This window comes from Hemiscyllium ocellatum, chromosome 14, assembly GCF_020745735.1.
Source record: "Hemiscyllium ocellatum isolate sHemOce1 chromosome 14, sHemOce1.pat.X.cur, whole genome shotgun sequence".
NCBI lineage: Eukaryota > Metazoa > Chordata > Chondrichthyes > Orectolobiformes > Hemiscylliidae > Hemiscyllium > Hemiscyllium ocellatum.
The window spans coordinates 41680186-41701693 of record NC_083414.1 but is presented as its reverse complement, the minus strand read 5'-3'; the positions used below and the strand labels follow the sequence as shown (position 1 = coordinate 41701693).

The 21508-nt window shown below is 39.8% G+C and overlaps 1 protein-coding gene across 4 annotated transcripts in view; it reads left to right on the top strand.

Moving 5' to 3' along the window:
- Positions 1-21508, top strand: part of prickle2b (prickle homolog 2b) — a 259851-nt gene that overhangs the window by 200760 nt on the left and 37583 nt on the right. For all 4 annotated transcript variants that reach the window (XM_060835197.1, XM_060835198.1, XM_060835200.1 and 1 more), the window contains 2 exons: positions 13473-13586; positions 18158-18295. In XM_060835197.1, the coding sequence (XP_060691180.1) occupies positions 13473-13586; positions 18158-18295 (252 nt within the window). The remainder of the gene's footprint in view (positions 1-13472; positions 13587-18157; positions 18296-21508) is intronic.

The following is a 21508-nucleotide window of genomic DNA, read 5'->3' as shown; positions in this document are numbered from 1 at the left end:
CCAAAGTGAGTGAGGGTCACCCCAAGCCCAGTCAGTCACTAAAGATAGCAGCGAGCTTAAATGATATGTGGGAGGTCCACTCCTCTCAAGTCTGTAAGGTAACTGCAATTTAGTCAATTTAATTAAGTGCCGCTTGCGATACCAGCTAAAAGAACTAAACCAGCTGCTCAGTCATCTAAATATTTGTTTAGTATAAAGCAGAGGAAGCATTCACATAGGATACATTAGGCGGGGTGGAATGTTCATTTTAATGAGGGCTATCCAACCTAACCAAGAGATCGGAAGCGCCTTCCGTCTACAAAGGTCCTGCTTGATTCTGAAAAAAAATGGCAAAATTGGTTTTAAATAGCTAATCAAAAATGGGAATAATAAATATACCTAAGTAGAAAAAGCCCTCCTGCGACCATCCACCCTCAGGATCAGACACTGTCCGGAGACCACCCATGAGCATGGCCAGTGACTTCGCAAAATTGATCTTCTAACCCAAGAAGGCACCAAATAGATTGATGCATTGTATCAGATGTGGCACTGAAACTGCTGGGTTTGACAAGAAGGCAAGAACATCATCTGCATACAATGCGATCTTAAGTGATTTTGCTCCCACTTCTGGAGCAATTATATTGGGATCCCTGCCTCCGTCAGCAATTCAATCATCATTGTGAAGAAATTGTGACGAGGGACAGCTCTGTTGACTGCCCCTACAAATATTAAAATTGCTTGATCGTACACCATTGGTGAGGACCACAGCAAGAGGATCAGTATACAAAACCTCCATCCACCTGATGAAGGTCACTCAAAGTATGGAAAAGATATGGCCACTTGATTCTCTCAAATGCCTTTTCCACGTCTAAGGCCTGTACCAATCACTGTTGACATGCTTGGATCACGTTAAGTAATCTCCTGATATTATCCATCGATCTGCGACCTTTGATGAACCTCGTCTGGTCCTCCTCCTCAATGATGGCAGTACTGTTTCTATCCTTAATGCCAGAGTCTTGGATAGGATCTTGAAGTGGACATTCAGGAGTGAAATGGGTCTATAGAAAGCACTGTCCTCCGGGGCCTTGCGTTTTTTAAGAATCCGAGAGATGTTTGCCTCTGTTAGGAGATGGTGGGAGGAGGCCACGACTGTGTGAGTCCTTAAACATACTAAGCATCAGCACTGACAATATACTTATAAATTCCTTATAGAACTCACTGAGAAGCCAGTCAGGACCCGGTGCCTTTCCATTCTGGAGCTGCCTCACAGCCTCCTGCATCTCTTGCTCTGAGAATGGGACATTGAGAAGACACTCTTGTTCAAGGTTCTCTCCCAGAACGTCTAAATTCTTAAAAAGAAGACTCCATCCTAACCGCCCACTGTCACAGCTTTCACATTGGTATAATTCAGAGTAAAATTTCCAGAATGTTGCTTTAATCCTTTTAGAATCGTAGATCCAATTTCCAATGTCGTCTCTGATCGAAGTAATGGCCTAGGGGGCACTCTTTTTCCTAACAAGATATGCTAGATACTTGCTCAGCTTATTCCCATGCTCAAACAGCCTTTGACTTGCAAATATAAGCTCCCTCTTGGCTGTCTGTGAGAATATGGAGTTCAGTGTAGGCCAAAGTGCCAGGATCCTCTGCAGTTTAACCAGTGAGGGCCTGTCAAGATATGCATTTTCAGCTACTTTCAAATATGCCTCGAGCATGCATTGCTGTTCAACCGTCTGTCGCTTCTTCCTGAATAGGAACTAACTAACCCTCTAGCATAGGCGTTAGCTGTTTCTCAAAGAATGGATGGGCTACTGGCTGAGACTGAATTAATATCTAAAAAAGCCCTGAACTCAGCAGAAAAGAATTCAATAAACTTGCTATCCTTGTGGATGAAGTGGTCCAGTCGCCAGTGCCTCAAGCCTATCACCATTAAATAGACTGGGACGTAATTAGAAATAGTGATATTGCCAATTGTATATGACAACACCGAGCCCAGATGTCCTGCGGAGGTCAGAAAACGATTAATCCTGGTATGGCATTTATGTGGGTTTTAAAAGAATGTGAAGTCCCTGCCTGTAGGGTGAAGGTGCCTCCAAATATCTACCAACCCCAATTCACCACACAGATCCCTTAATTGTTTAGATCACAAAGAAGATATCAGCAAGTCTATGAGACAGTTGAAATCCCCTCCAAAATGATATGTTTAGATGCAAGGTTAACCATTCTAGAATGTGCATCTGTCAAGAATTTAAGGGGGTGAGCCAGGGGACAGTAAACATTTAAGATTCCTTATTCTTCCCCATGTATCAAAGCTTTAAGGATTACAAATCTCCCATATGTGTCTTTAATGCACTCTAATAACTTAAATGGGAGATTCTTTCTAACTAAAATGGCCACTCCTCTACTCGTCGTATTGAAAGATGAAAAATAAAACCGGTCATACCCATTCTGTTGCAGCTTCAAATGCTCTGCATCATCCAAGTGTGTTTCTTGTAATAAGGCAACATCCCACCCTCTCCCTTCTAAGGCTGAAAAGTACCTTCTGCCTCTTGACAGGTGAATGACTCCCCTTATTATTCCAGGTACACCACTTAAACGCATCCTTAGCCATAACCTTCTATAGCACCATTTAGAGTCCAGAGAGGAAGAACCCGAACGACATATTGCTGACTTTAATGCAAAAGGATCCATAGAACCCAAAAGCTACACAGATTAAAATAACTACAGCCAACAAATCTGCAAAACTTACAAAAACTATGTACAACAAAAATAGAAAAACAAAAAAAATCACCAAAGACACTGATTGGAGGAATTTACCCACCATTCAAAGAGGGTACCTATGCATCCTACAACCCTACTAACCATCCCAACTGCCCTCTCAACTCCTATCAGCTCGGGTCACGCCACGTATACCGACCACCTGGTAGAGAAAAAACAAACACCCAAAAGCAAGATTAGTACTATAAACAAATACACTAAAAATAAATATGTCACCCATCCCTTAACATAACTTAGAGATTAAAGATAAATATGGATAGACAATCCTTTATCTGAAATCCCAAAATCCAAAAAGCTCCAAAGTCCAAAGGTTTTTTTTTTGTGAAATTTGTTTTCTCATTAACAAGGTTGTTTAGCATGCAAACAGTTAACCCAAGTGGACACCGACTCAATGCGTATCGCTCAGATGCGACGTGGAGGCCGTGGCCCAGGACCGGCAGACCTCGATTCTGCTTCAAGGTCCCGTTTTACTTAGTGAGTGTGCTCCTCCAGTAAGAGTTTTATAAATTTCACCATCAAACTGTCATTTATGCCGAAATTCGAAAAAATTCTAAATTCCGAAAACTAGCTGGTCCTGAGCATTTCAGATAAAGGATTGTGCACAAATACTCTATCCATCCCCTGACATCATTTCACGCAACTTATTATCAGAAAGGAGATTCCACCAAGTCCTTTTTACAGAAGAGCAAACCCCAACAGCTCTGTCCTCCAAGCCTATTTGGCCATTCGACTTAAGTCGATGTGTCCACAAAGTTCTTTGCTTTCCCTGACGAGTCAAACAATTGTGTGGATCCATTATGATTGATCCGAAGCACTGCTGGATATCTTAAAGAATTTTGGATCTCAAGCGCTCTCAATCTCCTCTTGACGCCATCATAGGATTCCTTTTACGGACCATTGCCGCCAAGAAGTCTGAAAACATGACCCTGGAGCCACCACATACCAATGCCTTCGAATCCCTCCCCTGGACTCGAGAGGCTTCCATGACCCTCTGCTTTTCTTTATAATGATGAAATCTCACCAGGACAGGGCGTGGATGCTGATCCACACCAGGCTTTCGTGCCACGATCCGTTGGGCTCTTTCAATTGTTATCCTTCCCTTCTCAACCTCCAAACCAAGGAACCATTCTCAAAGAACCCCACTGGCCGCTCACTTTCCATCCCCTTCAGTATGCCAAAAACACACAAGTTTGTTCTTCTGTCCCTGTTTTCGAGATTGTCTACCTGATCCAACGGACCATGGACCTGTGTTTGCAGGGCTTCAATCCAGCTCTTGGAGTCAGTCTCTGCCTCTACCCCTGCAGCCCAGTGCTCAAACTCATTGGTCCTTTATCACAGGTCTTGCAGCATAGCAGATACAAGAGCCAGCTTCTCCTTGATTTTTTTCCTGGATCTGCCTCCCCAGCACCTCACGAGATTTGGCCAACTCCTCAACCCGCTGGTGAGTAAGAAAGCCCGCGGCTTCAGAGGGTTAGGCTGTGGCCCCAGCCCTGGGTGAGCTTCCTCCTTTCTTCGGCATTCTCCAGTTGTAAGGACAAAGGTAAGTCAACCTTTTCAGGTTTCTACCTCCTTTACTGTGTTTTTACTCACAGTAAAGTGTTTGGGATGGGTCCTGGCTCTGTGGGTCAGTGTTGCAGCACAGAGCCCAGCAAACGCAATCCTAACAGGATGCTGCCATCTTGGATCCCCACCCAAGTTTTAAAGTTGTTAAAAAGGATCTAAACTGTCATACAATGAAAAGATTAAGTCATGGAACATTTGACACAATCATATCTGATTATCACAATTGCTGTGTATTGAAGCGCACTCTATCAATCAGAAAATATGTTCTGATATATCTGAAGACATTTCCACATCCACAGTGTTGGTCAAATGCATGGTCACTTACCTTTTAATAACAAAGCTCTGTCACTAGCCTTTGTATTAAAAACATATTTAATTTTACATGTCTTTTTGTAATACTGTATGGTGTCAACACATTTTCCACTTACCTGTTGAAGGATCTTGAGTCCAAACTAGGATTCCCCATGATTCACAACACTTTTTGAACAGGCCTGAACCATCATTCATAAAGTGGGCTAACTCCAAAATTGCAATTATTTGAAAATGCCTAATTCTGCAATGAAATCATCAATGTCAGGACTTGTAACTCACTTAATTTAATCTGTTGTTTCAAACCACCTACAATGGGAACAGAACTTCTATGTGAGAGACTTCTTCACTTGATGCAGGTTTGTCCAGCATCCAGGCAGGGAAATCTAGTCTTTTACTTCTTTACTATACAACACTTAAAAAGTGAAATAATGTGAAGTTCTGGACAAATCTAATATCCATCATCACTAATATCCTCCTCAAATTTCATGCCTGTTGTCATGTTTGCACATCACTGGTCTTTTGATTGAGTTTCAAGTTTAGAATTCTGTTTAAGCCATTGGTATGATAAAGGTTCATGTTAATGACAGACATGGAGTCATTCTCTGAATTTTAATTGCCCACCTATCTCTTTTCATTCATATAAATAAAACAAAGGACTGTGGATACTGAAGATCTGAAACAAAAATTGCTGGAGAAATGCAGCAGGCCTTGCAGCTTCATTTGAGAGAAAACAGAGTTAATGTTTCGATTCCAGTGACCAGTCTTCAGAAATTCTGAAGAAGAGTCATTGGACTTGAAAGGTCAATGCTGCTTTCTATTTTCAGATGCTGACAGATCTGCTAAGTTTTTCCAGCAATTTCGGTTTGTGTCTTTTTATTCATACTCTTATTTATCACCAAACAACTAGAATGACATTAAATGAGTGAACTTGTTATTCTGCATATTGCGACCACGTTGCACTGTCATATCAATATTAATACAGCTCATTTCAATTAAGTATTAATTTTTTTACAACAGATGAGGGGAATATACAAACTTTAATCCCAGCTACATGTTAGCCATTTAATTGATTTGATTGAAGCCAAGTATTGCCTTTGTTTTGCTGTTGTTCAATTAAAACCCTGGAACTCTATCCCTAATTGCACTATAGGAACGTTTTCACCAGATGCACTGCAGTGGTTAAAGAAGACAGTTTGCTACTTGCCACCACCACCACTTGCACGCACGCACTTCTTAAGGACAATTAGAGATTGGCAACAAAAAGTGGCATTGCTAATGAACCCCATATCCCAAGAATAAAAAAAAGTACTAACTTAATGTTTGTTCAGTATCAGTGCTGTTGATAAGTGGACTGTCAATTCCAAACACTGGTTAATTTAGTTAATATTAACCTCTTGAAAGTCACTGAGTGTAGCAGATACTAAATTAAGTCAAAATGTATTTCTGTTATTGAATTTTTTTTTTCTCGAGGATGTCTGTATTACATCAACAACTGTAATAGCATTCCTTTAAATATTGAAGCTTGAGAACACAAATGACTTTAAATTTATTGAAGACCTGTCATAGTGAGAATAAAACATAATTGTCATTCTAGTTAATCAGATTTACACAAAACTAACAAAAGCAAAGGAGTTAAGCAGTAACTTTAGTTAATTTTATACAATTCCACATGTGGAGTCTAATTGCTTTAAAGTCTAAAGAAGACAGATGGTCAAAAGCCTTTTCTTGAGCATAATGAGGAGAGATGTTCAAAGAAATTATGTTGTAGCTGATGGAAGTTATATAAAGCAAGAATGGAAAGTTTTGGTGATTTTAACTTAGTAAGCCATTGAAACAGCCTTAAGGAATTGGTATAGGCTGACTACAAAGCAAGATAGCTTAAACCAATGAAAGCAGCAGAAAAACATAGTTATCTGGTAAAGAAAGACATGTGTGGGCTAAGATGTCACAACTGTAAACTGAGAGCTAATGTTTGACTACAGTTTGGAGCAATTGATCATTGTCTTAAAATGCACATTATAAAATTGTGTGGATATTGAATTTTAATTTGTTTTGCACTAACCAGAAAAAGTACAGGTACGCATGTGAAATACCATGTTATTCTATTCCATTTATGTGTATGTGTAAGTAGTTTAGGTAATTCTACTCAAGTAAGTATTCTTTTGTAATTAACTTTTGGACTTAATGCATACTACTAATTAGTTCTCACTGGTCATCTGGTTTATTTCATCATTACCAATAACTATCTTTCTAAATAGGAATTACAAATTTATATATGCTTAGTTTTATGCTTGAATGTTGTTTTCTGTTATTCAGGCAACTTCCAGTTATACAGTGTTCTTTCAGTGACACATACCTTAATTTTATCAAAACCTTTTATGTGTGGCACTTTATAAAATGCCTTTTGTAATCCATTTGTGGGATGATCTTTTCATTTCCTTTATGAATGCATATCATTATTTCTTCAAAGGATTCTATTAAGATGGTCACACACAAGTTGCACTTTGCAAGTATCGTTGCCACAGTTCAGTAGTCTATAATACCAGCTGAATTACAGTTTCCTTCTTATTATTAATTTTTACAAAATAAACTGAGCTTTTATATCACTACTTATGTCATCCTTATATTCTGTTTAATATATTCTGATTAATATTGTCACCCTCCTCCCTCTTCTCATATTCTCCCTCTGAAATATTTTGCAACTAAACATGCTCTTTTATTCATACTGTAGGTGTGGGTGTCACTAGTTTGGCATTTATTATTCATCTTGGTTACTTTAATACATCTGTGTAGCTTGCTGTGTCACTTCAATGGGTAGTTAGGAATCAACCATGTTTGTGTGCAGCTGGAGTCACATATAAATCAGAGCTAGTAAGGGCAGGGGGTACTTTCTTTAAAGGATGTCAGTAAATCATTTGGAGTTTAATGATAATCGACAAGTGTCATGTCACTTTTATTGACTTTTTTTATATGCAATTCGTTTAAACTAAATTAAATTTTCAAGTTTCCTGCTTAGATTTGGTCTCTTATTCACTAGTTTATTAGTCTACACGTCTGATTTACAAATTCCCAGTCTTACTATTGTAAACCCTTTATCTGCTAATACAGTTATGTTGTGCCTGCCATAGCAGGTTGTGCCAATTATAAATTTGTATTTATCACAGATAGTTTCTCAGTTTCTATGGCTTCATTCAGGTCCTTTTAACCTTCTGAACATCTTGCCTTTGTTGACTTAAACTTCCACTTATCTAATTGTAAAATAACAAGATTTATAATTTTCTAATAGTAGCTCTTTATGACCTGAACTATATTCATGATTTCTGTGGCTTTATTTCTTCAATCTTTCCAAAAAAGGGTCTAATTGACTGTTTGGAGAGATAAGGCTAGATACAAGTCATTAAGCTATTTGTTTCACAATAAAGTAAACATGAAAAATAGACATTATGACCAGATTTCCCATAATTTGATCCATACAATTTCTTATTGTAACAATGTAAAATAATATATAGTAAAATAGTACCAGATTAGTCTACATTAGTGGATCATCTTAATTATCATAAACAAAATGCATTTCTAACCTCTTTAACTCAGCAAAAGCCTTTGCAGTCTTTCCCTTAAAAATTATGACTGTTTTTGAAGCCTTCCTCGATGAGAAAAGGATTTCTTGTCAGTTTGCGCCCAGTTTCCACCTTGCTTAAAGCTAAGAAAATATCAAGGGTTTGTAGTACAATAGATTTTTTTTTCTATTTTTATGGTAGGTTAATAACTTGCATGTTTACAGTCACAACGTCACTGCTAGGTCATTGGCACTTTGCCATCTCAGCCCTTCACTTTAGTTGTTGGGATAACACATGCTCCTTAAAAATCCAATGTGAAGCCTATTCTTCCATCATTTGTATGGAAAATCTTGAACATGGCAGTGCTTATAGCTCACCAATTTTAACCTGAATATATATGTATTCACATATGACTCAGACCTGCCTTCGTTTTGCAATCTTGATTTTTAACCTCTTTTGGTTCACTCTTTGTTATTTACCTTATTTTTCTTTTATTTTTCTTACATCTCTTTTTTCACATTTGTTTTCTTCTTTCCTTCCTCATCTTGTTCTTTCTGCTGCCATATTTCTCCATGTTATTATCATGACCATACCTAAAGTGCTTCATCCAGATGCTGTACTATAATGTGCAATATTGGTTTTCTTTCCCCATCACCCATCACTTGCTGTCCAAGAGAGGACTTTGGTTCCAGTCCTGTTAAGGGTAGCTTATCCATTCTATACATACAACTTTAATATCCAAGGAATTTCCTCATGCACCATCCCTCCAGCTTCCATATATTTCTCAATTTCTATATTGACATATGGCACGAGAGGTAATCCTGAAACAAATTTTCTTCAAATCCAACCTTTAATCTATCACTTGCTGATTACCACCTTGCCTCCCCACTATTCCTCTATGTTGAATACCATTTGAAAGAACGACTGAGTGTGGCAAGACAACAGAATGTGCTCTGAAAGAGTCAGTTAACAATACAACTACTGACCGACTGAGCCAAGTCCTGAAGGACGCAGCTACCAAACTGGCTCTGCAGTAACTGATCAAGTATTCAACAAGAGGTTGAAAACTATCCAAAACTATTCAACCCCTTCCTCATCAAACTTCCTGTTGCAGGTGCTTCTATGTATGAAAGTATTGCTAGGAGTGACAACCACACAGCCACTATCAATACAAAGTCCCATATTCACATTGAGGACACCCTCCATCTTGTTGTTTGGTGTGATCATTTTGCTAAATTGAATAAATTTAGTAACTAACAAGTCAAAACTGGCATTTACGAATCTCTGTAGGCTGTCATCAACAGAATTGTATTCAACCACAATGTGTGACCTCATTGTCCTGCATATCCACTCCACCATTATGATATATTTATGAAAATTGCACGTTCTCCCCATGTCTACTCTAGTTTCCTTCCATAATTCAAAGATGTGCAGGTTAGGTGAATTAGCCATGCTAAATTGCCCGTACTGTTCAGAGATGTGTAGATTAGGTGCATTGGTCAGGGGTAAATGTAGAGTAATAGGGTAGGGAAGTGGGTCTGGGTGGGTTACTCTTTGGAGGGTCGATGTGGACTTGTTGGGCCAAATGGCCTGTTTAAACACTGTGGGGATTCTATGAAAATTACCATCTATTTAGGAGAGTGACCTGAACAGGCTGCCCAACATCAACCAAAGTGCTGGAAATGATAACACACACAGCCCCGTCAACCTTGCAAATTCCTCCTTGCTAAAATCTGAGGCCTTGTGCCAAATTTGGGAATATTGTCACAGACACTAGTCAAGCAACAGCCCAACATAGTCACTTTCATGGAGTACTCAATGTTGACTCAGGCCCCTGTGACATCTCATAGCATCAGGCCAAAAATAAACAAAGAAATCACCTGTTGATTACTCCCTGCTACCTTTTCCTTCAACAGATGTGGAACACCACTTAGAGGAAGCACAAGAATGCCTAGGGCACAGAATGTACTCTGGGTGAAGCACTTCAAAGTCCAGCACTAATAGTTGTTTGATAGCACCACTACTGACCGAGCTGGATGAGTTCTAGGTGACATAGCTGTTAGACTGGACCTGCGGCAAATTGTGAGGGAAACAACAAAAAGGGAAAATTTACTTGACTAGTCACTTCACTTGACGATGATGTAGCGCTCCAAAAGCTTGTGATTTCAAATAAATCTGTTGGACTATAACCTGGTGTTGTGTGACTTATGAATTTGTCCACCCGAGTCCAAAACCAGCCTCTCCACATCATGGTTACCATCAACACCACAAACTGCTGGCTCAAAGTGGAGAGGATCTCTAAGAATGTTGAGCATATTCTATTCTAATGGGAGTATGCAGCACATTACTGCAAAGACAAGGATTTACATTTGCAACCATCTTCAGCCAGAAGTACCAAGTGAATGATCCACCTCAGCCTCATCTAGAGATCCCGACCATCATAGACGACAGATTTCAACCAATTTGATTCACACAAGATGATATCAAGAAATGACTGAAAACACTGGATACTGTAAAAGCTTATGGAGCCGTACAGCATTCTAGTGATGGTACCAAAGACTTGTGGTCCAGAACTAGTTGTACCCCTACCCAAGTATTATGACACCAGCATCAACCTGGCAATAGAAAATATTGCCCAAGTATGCCCCATGCATATATCACAGGGTAAACCCAAGCCAGCCAATTACTACCCCATCAATTTACTCTTAATTATTAAGGAAGTGATGGAATATGTTACTGATCATGCTATCAAGCGACACTCACTCAGCAATCACCTGCTTACAAGCCTCAGTATATCATTCATACATATGATGATGAGCAAGCCAAACTTGAGGTGGGAACCTGACAGCAGCATTTGACTAAGTTTGGCATCAAGGAAAACTGGAGTAAATGGGAGTCAGTGAAAATTTCTCCATCAGTTGGAATTATACACAGCACAGTAAGAGTTTTTCAGTCTAGTGTACTAGGCCCAATCATGTTCAGCTTCTTTATCAATGGCTTTCCTTCCATCATAAGATTAGAAATGGGGATACATGCTTATGATTGCATAATGTCCAACATCTGTCAATGACTTTTCAGACTGAAGCAAAACTTGACTAACCTTTCCAGGGTAATAAGTGGTGAATTGCATTTGCACCACACAAGTGTTTAGTAATGACCAGCTTCAATGAGGGAGGATCTAACAATCATTCCTTGACATTCAATGGCATTACCTTTAATAAATCCTCAAGATCAACATCCTGTGGTTACTATTGACTAGAAACTAAGTTGGATTAACCATACATACTGAAGCCTTGAGCAAGCAAGCTTGGAATTCTGCAATAAGTAACTCACCTCCTGACTTTTAAAATCCCATTAAGTCCGTTAAAGATACAAGTCAGGAGTGAGATGGAAAATTCTACTTGCCTGCATAAGTGCAGTTCTCACAACACTCAAGAAGCTTGCTGCCATCCGGGAAAAGCATCTCACCTGACTGAAATTCATGTGGAATTGCAGTGATTCATAAATGGTCACTATCTTCTCAAAAGCAGTTAGGGATAAGCAACAAATGTTGACATAGATAACAATGCCGTGTGACTCTTTTACAGGTCACCAATTCCGTTTTTCCAATGCCATTTGTTTGAACCTGAAATGTACAATTAATTTGTTAATCTGCAGTCTCCAGAATCACTTGGCCCATTCTATAAGTTACTAAATGGAGAATGTTTTGTGGTGCTATAAAATCATGTTCTCATTCTTTTAACTGTGGAATTTTTTGTTATCAGTGTATTACTATAATTGCTTCTGCACATAGCAACCCATTTTCTTCATGATGCTGTAATATTGCTCATAGTTGTTGCACAATCCAGTAATGTCAAGTCAAAAACATTAGGGATACAGAAGCTGAACTGTGGACCTAAACATGTCCAAGTAAAACAGGAATACAGGTCATTTTCAAGGTAATTACAGGTTTTTACAATAATTTTAATGTCACCTTTTGGTGAAAATCTCAATAAATCATTTAAGGTGTAACCTCAGATTTGCCATTGGTTATGTAAACATTTTCAAGGAGTGGTAAATGGAAAACTTGTAATATGTGTTATCCTTAATCATAGCAAATGCCAGTTGAAGAAACAGCACTACTTTCTGTAGCGCAGCTTGATTTAATTATAGCTAGTGTCAGTAGGAGAACAATTACATATTACGATCGTGCCTGCAATTTTCAGTTAAACTCTGTGGATTAGAATAAATTAAACTGCATGTTTTTTTCAGTTAGAGCATGTTGTTAAGCACATGCCTTACGTTCGCAATTTCTGTTTGTCTACATCTTTTAAATTCAACTGCAGAGCAGACAAAAGAAGTATCAATAGAAATTATAAAAACCTTATAAACAAGTGGATAAGAAATATTTATAAAACTGCAATCAAACTGAAGAGACTATTTGCAGAAGATGTAATCTTATTTTGCAAACAAAGTACAATTCGTTCTTGAAATTTTATCTGTTTTGTTAGTAGGAATGAAAATGCTTTATGTGATTCAGATGTTGTAATTTGGCTTTGTTTTATCCTTTTCCAAACTCAGCGAGGCTTTTAGTATTTAAATGAAAGTGTGTTGCTATTTCACTACCAGGAGAAAATAGTTTGTATCAATCAAGAAGTGGGAACCTGAAATGATCATATTCTGAAAATGTTCTAACAAGATGAATTATTTTTGATAATAAAGCATAAAATCAAAATGCTCTAACCATATAATATTTTGAAAACAATAACAAAATACATTTGTGGCGAATGAAATATATTGTACAAAACTAATCAACTACCCTAAATAACAGTATGCTCTCCAAAACATGATTGTGACAAAGATTTTTATACAAAAATGTGAGTGTGCACTTTATCCTTTGAGTTGGATGACTGTAGTTTTAGTCATATGCTGTATAACTATCAAGAGACATTCATTGGCGGGAGGGGGGGAGCAAAGACTTTCAAAGAGATTGTGAAAAATTACAAATGCTAGAAACCACAAATAAAAACAAAAAATGATAAAAGTACATTGTAGACATTAAGTCTTTTGAATTAAGAAAAGGCAGGTTGATATTTTGTTTAAAACACAATGTGGTGTCTTTTGAAATATCACTGAAATGAACTTACTGTAAATTTCAAATATTTTTTGTCATCTGATTTATTTATTTCCAACTCTCTCTCTAATTATTGTTAAAATTTAATGATATCTAAAAACATGATTTTTTTTGCTACTAGTACAGAAATTAAGTTCTACATTTCTCCTAACTAACCACATTGCTATGTGCAGGTTCACCAATACTATAACTGTCTCCCAGAAGATAAGGTTCCATACGTTAACAGCCCTGGAGAAAAATATAGAATCAAACAACTGCTACATCAACTACCACCACATGACAATGAGGTAATTGTCACATGTACATGCAATCACTTTTATGCATGCTATCCAATGCATTATGAGATAACATTATAAAAAGCATGTAATGTACCTTTGAACTACTGTGTTTCAAGATCCTGTGTTCTGCATGCAGTGTCTTAAAACTCAAGGGAGATAATTCCACCAGGATTTCTAGGGCTGTCTACTTTTCAGTATGAAACATACATCATGCTACCACTATTGTGAGACTGCTGAGCACTATTGCTGTCACAGGAGGATTGTTTCAGTTCTGAAGCTGCAACGGAGCTCTAGCACTTGCTGTTTTCTATGCATTCCTCCATTTCCCAACCTATTCAGATAGTAGAATTTTCCCTTAAGCATTCCAGTTGCTTTCTTACCTGTCTTCTTCTTTGTTTGCATTTCCAAATGGTACTACTATGCAGCACTGGTAGACCTACAAAGAGGCATCATGTAGTTTAGTTTTTCATTTATGCAATGTGCATGATGCTGATTGAACAATCATGTATTGTTCATTCCTGTGTGCCCTGGAGAATTTGGCGATGAGCTGCCTTCTTGAACCACTGCAACTGTTGGGGTGTAGGGCCTCCCACATTTTATCCCAGCAATAGTAGAAGAATAGCAATATGATTGTCAGTCAGGAAGTGTGTGATATGGAGGGAAATTTGTAGGTGTGGTGTTCCAGCATATTCTGACTTTGTTCTTCTGGTCAGCAGAGGTCAGGAATTTGAAAAGTGTTGTCAAGTGCATTTTCTAAATGCTTCCATGTATGTTGGTAGTAAGGGGAAAGAATGTTGAAGTTAGTGGGTGGGATGCCATTCAAATGGATTGGTTTGTCATGGAAGGTATCAAGCTTCTTAAGTGTAAATGAAGTTGCATTTAGAAAAGTGGACAGTATTCCAACACACTCCTGACTTGTGCCTTGTAGATACTGGACAGCCACTGGCGAAACAGGAGGTGAGTTGGTTCCTGCAAAGTTCCTAAACAGTGAGTTACATCAGTAACAGGTATCTCTCATGAGCCTTAGCCTTCCTGATGTTGAAGTAAAATGACAAACTGGATGAACAAAGCATATTGTGTGAGTTTCCAGTATACGGTGATTGATTGGACACTTTGCATTTAAATAAGTTACGACAATTATCCTAGTAAGTTAATTCAACAATCCCCATAACCTGGAGAATTGGCAGTTATAAAAATATCATCTTCCAAGTCACCTTGACAGGAAACTTATCATTGTATAAACTGTGAGCTGTCTTGGTGAAGGAAAAATTGTTGACTTTCGTTATGCAGTGATGCATAGAAAACAGCAAGGGATAAGAGCTCTGTCAAAACATTATGACTGAAGAAAAGCCTTCTGAGGCAGAGCTCCTGTGAAAGGTAAAAAATGAGGTCTGCAGATGCTGGAGATCACAGCTGAAAATGTGTTGCTGGTTAAAGCACAGCAGGTTAGGCAGCATCCAAGGAACAGGAAATTCGACGTTTCGGGCATAAGCCCTTCATCAGGAATGAGGAGAGTGCGCCAGGCAGGCTAAGATAAAAGGTAGGGAGGAGGGACTTGGGAGAGGGGCGATGGAGATGTGATGCGTGGAAGGAGGTCAAGGTGAGGGTGTTAGGCCGGAGTGGGGTGGGGGCGGAGAGGTCAGGAAGAAGATTGCAGGTTAGGAGGGCGGTGCTGAGTTGAGGGAACCGACTGAGACAAGGTGGGGGGAGGGAACTGGTCCTCCTGGGAACAGATGCGGCGGAAGGAATTGGGAATATGGGATGGAGTTTTTACAGGGGGCAGGGTGGGAGGAGGTGTAGTCCAGGTAGCTGTGGGAGTCAGTCGGTTTATAGTAGATGTCTGTGTTGAGTCGGTCGCCCGAGATAGAAATGGAAATGTCTAGGAAGGGGAGGGAGGAGTCTGAGACAGTCCAGGTGAATTTGAGGTCGGGATGGAAGGTGTTAGTAAAGTTGATGAACTGTTCAACCTCCTCGTGGGAGCACGAGGCAGCGCCGATACAGTCATCAATGTAGCGGAGGAAAAGGTGGGGGGTGGTGCCAGTGTAGTTGCGGAAGATGGACTGTTCACATATCCTACGAAGAGACAGGCATAGCTGGGGCCCATGCGGGTGCCCATGGCAACTCCTTTAGTTTGGAGGAAGTGGGAGGATTGAAAAAAGGTTATTCAGGGTGAGGACCAGTTCAGTCAGTCGAAGGAGGGTGTCAGTGGAAGGGTACTGGTTGGTGCAGCGGGAAAGGAAGAAGCGGAGGGCTTTGAGTCCTTCGTGATGGAGGATGGAGGTGTACAGGGACTGGATGTCCATCGTGAAAATAAGGCGTTGGGGACCGGGGAAGCGAAAATCCTGGAGGAGGTGGAGGGCGTGGGTGGTGTCCCGAACGTAGGTGGGGAGTTCTTGGACTAAAGGGGACAGGCATCTGCTCCCAGGAGGACCAGTTCCAACACCGCACAGCCCAGATGGCCTCCTTCTTCAAGGACCGCAGATTCCCCCCAAACGTGATCGACGATGCCCTCCACCGCATCTCCTCCACTTCCCGCTCCTCCGCCCTTGAGCCCCGCTCCTCCAACCGCCACCAAGACAGAACCCCACTGGTTCTCACCTACCACCCCACCAATCTCCGTATACAACGTATCATCCGCCGTCATTTCCGCCACCTCCAAACGGACCCCACCACCAGGGATATATTTCCCTCCCTTCCCCTATCAGCGTTCCGCAAAGACCACTCCCTTCGTGACTCCCTCGTCAGGTCCACACCCCCACCAACCCAACCTCCACTCCCGGCACCTTCCCCTGCAACCGCAGGAAATGTAAAACTTGCGCCCACACCTCCTCCCTCACTTCCCTCCAAGGCCCCAAGGGATCCTTCCATATCCGCCACAAGTTCACCTGTACCTCCACACACATCATCTATTGCATCCGCTGCACCCGATGTGGCCTCCTCTATATTGGGGAGATGGGCCGCTTACTTGCAGAACGCTTCAGAGAACACCTCTGGGACGCCCGGACCAACCAACCCAACCACCCCGTGGCTCAACACTTTAACTCTCCCTCCCACTCCACCGAGGACATGCAGGTCCTTGGACTCCTCCACCGGCAGAACATAACAACACGACGGCTGGAGGAGGAGCGCCTCATCTTCCGCCTGGGAACCCTCCAACCACAAGGAATGAACTCAGATTTCTCCAGTTTCCTCATTTCCCCTCCCCCCACCTTGTCTCGGTCGGTTCCCTCAACTCAGCACCGCCCTCCTAACCTGCAATCTTCTTCCTGACCTCTCCGCCCCCACCCCACTCCGGCCTATCACCCTCACCATGACCTCCTTCCACCTATCACATCTCAATCGCCCCTCCCCCAAGTCCCTCCTCCCTACCTTTTATCTTAGCCTGCCTGGCACACTCTCCTCATTCCTGATGAAGGGCTAATGCTCGAAACGTCGAATTTCCTGTTCCTTGGATGCTGCCTAACCTGCTGTGCTTTAACCAGCAACACATTTCAGCTTTCTCCTGTGAAAGGTCTCAAAGTGTGCTTTTGTCTATAGTTCCATGCCTGATAGTACTACTAGCATATTCTTACTTCTCTTTAGCATTGTCTAGTTGAGACAACTTGTTTTTTGCCTCCTGTTTTTCCTGTTCCTCCAATATGTTTATCATGAAGTGTTGGATTCCCGTTAGGAGGCCCATTGTGCCATCATCAACTGCTTGTTCAGTAATTCTCTTTAAAATGTGTTTTCAGAAGGTAAAGTTGAATGTAGGGAGAGGCATCTTAAACAACACTGTAATTTTATCTTCCCTCATTTAGTGTTTGCAGTGAATCAGAAGATATGGCTGCAAATTTTAATGAGCAATTTGAGTTCGATTTCCTCTCAATCAGGAATTTCTGTCATGCTGAGCGGGCTCTGATGCCTTTAAAATAATTAGGCTTAGATGGAAAAATGGAAACCACAGAATTTGATGTTGTGGCATTACTAACATTGTTCCATTATATCCAAAATTCAGCAGGATAAAGTAATTTTGGAGCATTACCGTGGTAAAATTCACAAGCCTCATAAAGATCCAATTGCTGAATTTTAGGTACTTGACATCTGTACTTTTGATTTAAGAAGAACTATCAAACATAAAATAGTTGCATATTGCAAAAGTTACAAATGTCACTAAATTTTCTGTCAAAGTAATTAGAAACAAAATATCGTAAATATTACAAGTGAATAAAATTCAGTAACCCTACCCATCCCCATTTTTAAAATTTCAACCTAACATAACTCACACAGTGTATATTGGAATATGTATGTAAATTATTGCTACTGTCTAAAAGTCTAGGAAAGTGCTTTGAAGAGTTTTGTAAAAAGTGATGAATATTGCTAATTTTGTTTTTATGTCAAGACATGATTTTTTAAAAATTTAAATAAAACTACTTACCATCCAATTAGGTCAACTACATAGACTGGGCTGGGAATTTCTCTGTTGTCACTGATCAAGTTGCTCTGAGACCCATTACAAGCGAGACTGAGTTAAAAATGATTTTAGAACTGGGCATGATGTTCCTTTTTAATTTTCCTATAATTATCATACGGTACATTGCCAGGTGCGTTACTGCAATTCACTTGATGAAGAAGAAAAGAAAGAACTGCGTCTTTTCAGTACTCAAAGAAAAAGAGAAAGTTTGGGACGAGGCACTATTAGGCCATTCCCTATAACTATGACTGGTGCAATTTGTGAGCAGGTAAACATTTACATTTTAAGTAAAGCTCTTGCTTATAAAATCGGAATAGTAGCCAATAATGTTTAATGTTTCTGGTTTTAAAAAGTATGATGAGAGGAGACTTATGTGGAACATAAAGATCACTGTGGACCCGTTAAACCAAAGAACCTGTTTCTGTGCTATGTACTTTATGCATATGTCAGAAAAAAATGACAATTTTTAACTTTTTAGTAACTTTTGGTAATATTGTAACATTTTGGTCCCTTCTTCTCACACTTAAAATTATTGATGCTAACTAGGGTACATCTCCACTAACACTGAAAATCAATCAGAAACCATTTCCATATCTTCTGTCTCAGTAGAGTACTCCTTGACAACAAAAGTAGGGAAGTCAGCAGCATGTTGAGTCAACAGTGTATGCCACTGGACTTTGGGAAGTAATGTACTGTACAGCACAAAACTTTGTAATTTTAGAATTATATGAGATATCATATGAGAAGTCCATTATATTGGCGTTATATCAGAACACCTTTTGCAGAAGAAAAGCAACTAACCATAAACGAACTGTGTCTTAATGGTTGCTACGCGATATGTAAAAAAGGGAAAAATTAATATACTCTTGAGATCTAAGTAATGGGTAGCACCTAAAATGAAATGTTTGTAAGCATTGCAGTCAAAGACATTTCAGTCTTTCTTGGCTTTTGCTGGTATCTTAAGAAGCAAAGATGTTCAAAATTTTAAAAAAAATCACTTACTGCAAATTTATCCAGCTTTTTGGACTCCCTTTCTCCCTAGTTTCCTTGAAGTTTCATTTTTATGTTGGATTTTCGAACATACATCAGGCAGGCTTTTGGCAGGGAGAAAATTAAATGTGCTGGAATATAGGAATATGAGAACAGAATGGACTATTAAACCCATCAAGCTTGCTCAGCTGTTCAATTACATCATGGCTGATCTTCTATCTTAATGCCATTTTCCTCACTGTCTCCAAAAGCCTTAATGGAATTAGTCTCCAGAAATCTGTCTTGAACTCATTCAGCGATTGAGCTTCCACAGCTCTCAGCTGGAGAAGCTAAAAAGAACAAAGAAAATCTACAGCCCAGGAACAGGCCCTTCAGCCGTCCAAGCCTGAGCCGATCCAAATGTACTGTCTAAACCTGTCAGTCAATTCCTAAACATTTGTATCCCTCTGCTCCCCACCTACTCATACATCTGTCCAGACGCATCTTAAATGAATCTACTGTGCCTGCCTCTACCACCTCTGCTGGCAACACATTCCAAACGCTCATCACCCTCTGTTTGAAGGACTTGCTGCGTGTGTCCACCTTAAACTTTCCACCTCTCACCTTGAAAGCATGACCTCTCATTATTGAATCCTTCACCCTGGAAAAAAGCCTGTCTCTATCCACACTGTCTATACCCTTCATGATTTTGTAAACCTCAATCAGGTCCCCCCTCGATCTCCTTTTTTTCTAGTGAAAATAAACCTAACCTACTCAACCTGTCTTCATAGCTCGCACCTTCCATACCAGGCAACACTCCATTACCTGAGTGATGTAATTCCTTGTCACCTCAATCCGATTTAGCTTACCCTTTATTTTAAAGATTATGTCCCTTGATTTTAGACCTACCAGACAGAGAAAATTACCAATCTACCAAATTGACCAAAGTGCATAAATTCACACGTTCACTTCATATTCTATCTGTCATTTTCTAGCCCATTCATTTAGCCTGTCCAATTTCTCTTTTAACCTTCTTTTTAACAACTTTTTAGTTTTATTTCATTGACTAATTTGGAAATATCAAGCCATCTTTTCATTATGATTGTTCATTTTTTCTTAAGGGGGGGTGTTATGAAGGTGTAAGAGTATAATATATATTTAAGAGAGAGAGAGGAAACTAGCAAGGACTGGCTGAAAGCACAGACTATGCTGAACAATTTAAAATGTGACATTTGGTTGAAACACATAGCTGGAATTGCATTGCATGGAAGAAGAACAAATTCAAATTCAGCCAATCAGTTTAAATTATGTCCCAGATACCAAAATCTAATCGAATTTGATTTTCACTGTTTGGAAGGCATCAAACCAATGAAATGGTCCGATGTTTGAGGGTCTAAAACCAGATATTTTGAACAGTTAAGGGGAGAGCTGCAAGAGCACCAACATGTCCAGACTGCTAGCCGAATTGCTCTCTGAAAGGTACCTGTCCCTAAGAAATTTGTGTAGCAGAAGATCAAAGCCGACCTAGAGGAATCGACAGAGAAAGTTCGACATCTGAAGACAACAACTGGGTTTGAAAGTAAATTACCATAAATTTAAGAAGGAATTTATCGGATCAGTATTGTAGAATGGAAGGTTTAAAAAAAGGTTTAAAAGAAAGGAGTTGTAAATAGTTGTTTAATATTCTCCTTTGGGCTTAAAGAATAAAATGTTAATTTTTTTCTTTAAATAGTGAAATCAGAAATAGTTCTTTGTCTCTTGAAATTTGACCAATTAAGACGTGAGGTGAGGTTGGGTTTAAATTAGCAGAGGGGTTTACCCTATGTCATAACAGTTTGACATCTCTTGTCCATGATTTGAACAGGTTTAGACAGATCCAGTCTGAGATTTGGACAGATTTGAATAGATTTGGGGTATGAGAAAAGTCCCGTAGATTTAAACACATGCCAGTTAGTGTTGTAGATTTTTAAATAAAACATAGGTGAGACATAGGATGTAGGTTTGCTTGCTGAGCTGTAGGTTTGATATCCAGAAATCATTATCTGGCTAGGTAACGTCATCAGTGGCGATCTCCAAATGAAACGAAGCTGTTGTCTCCTGCTTTCTAGTTATATCTTTCTCCTGGATGGGGTTCCTGGGGTTTGTAGTGATGTCATTTCCTGTTCGTTTTTTGAGGGGTTGATATGGCATTGTGGTTGGAGTGCCAGGCCTCTAGGAATTCTCCGGCATGTCTTTGCTTAGCCTGTCCCAGGATAGATGTGTTGTCCCAGTCGACATCCATGTGTAGGGCTACGAGGGAGAAAGGGTCGGAATCCTAGTAGCACACAAACCCACCAACACTCTCAAACAAAAACTAACAAACTTAAAAGATCCAGTACAACCCATGGACAAAATCAACGTCATCCACAAAATTCCATGCAAGGACTGCCACAAACACTACAAAGGACAAACAGGAAGAAAGTTAGCCACCAGGATACACGAAACCAGCTAGCCACAAAAAGACACGACCCTC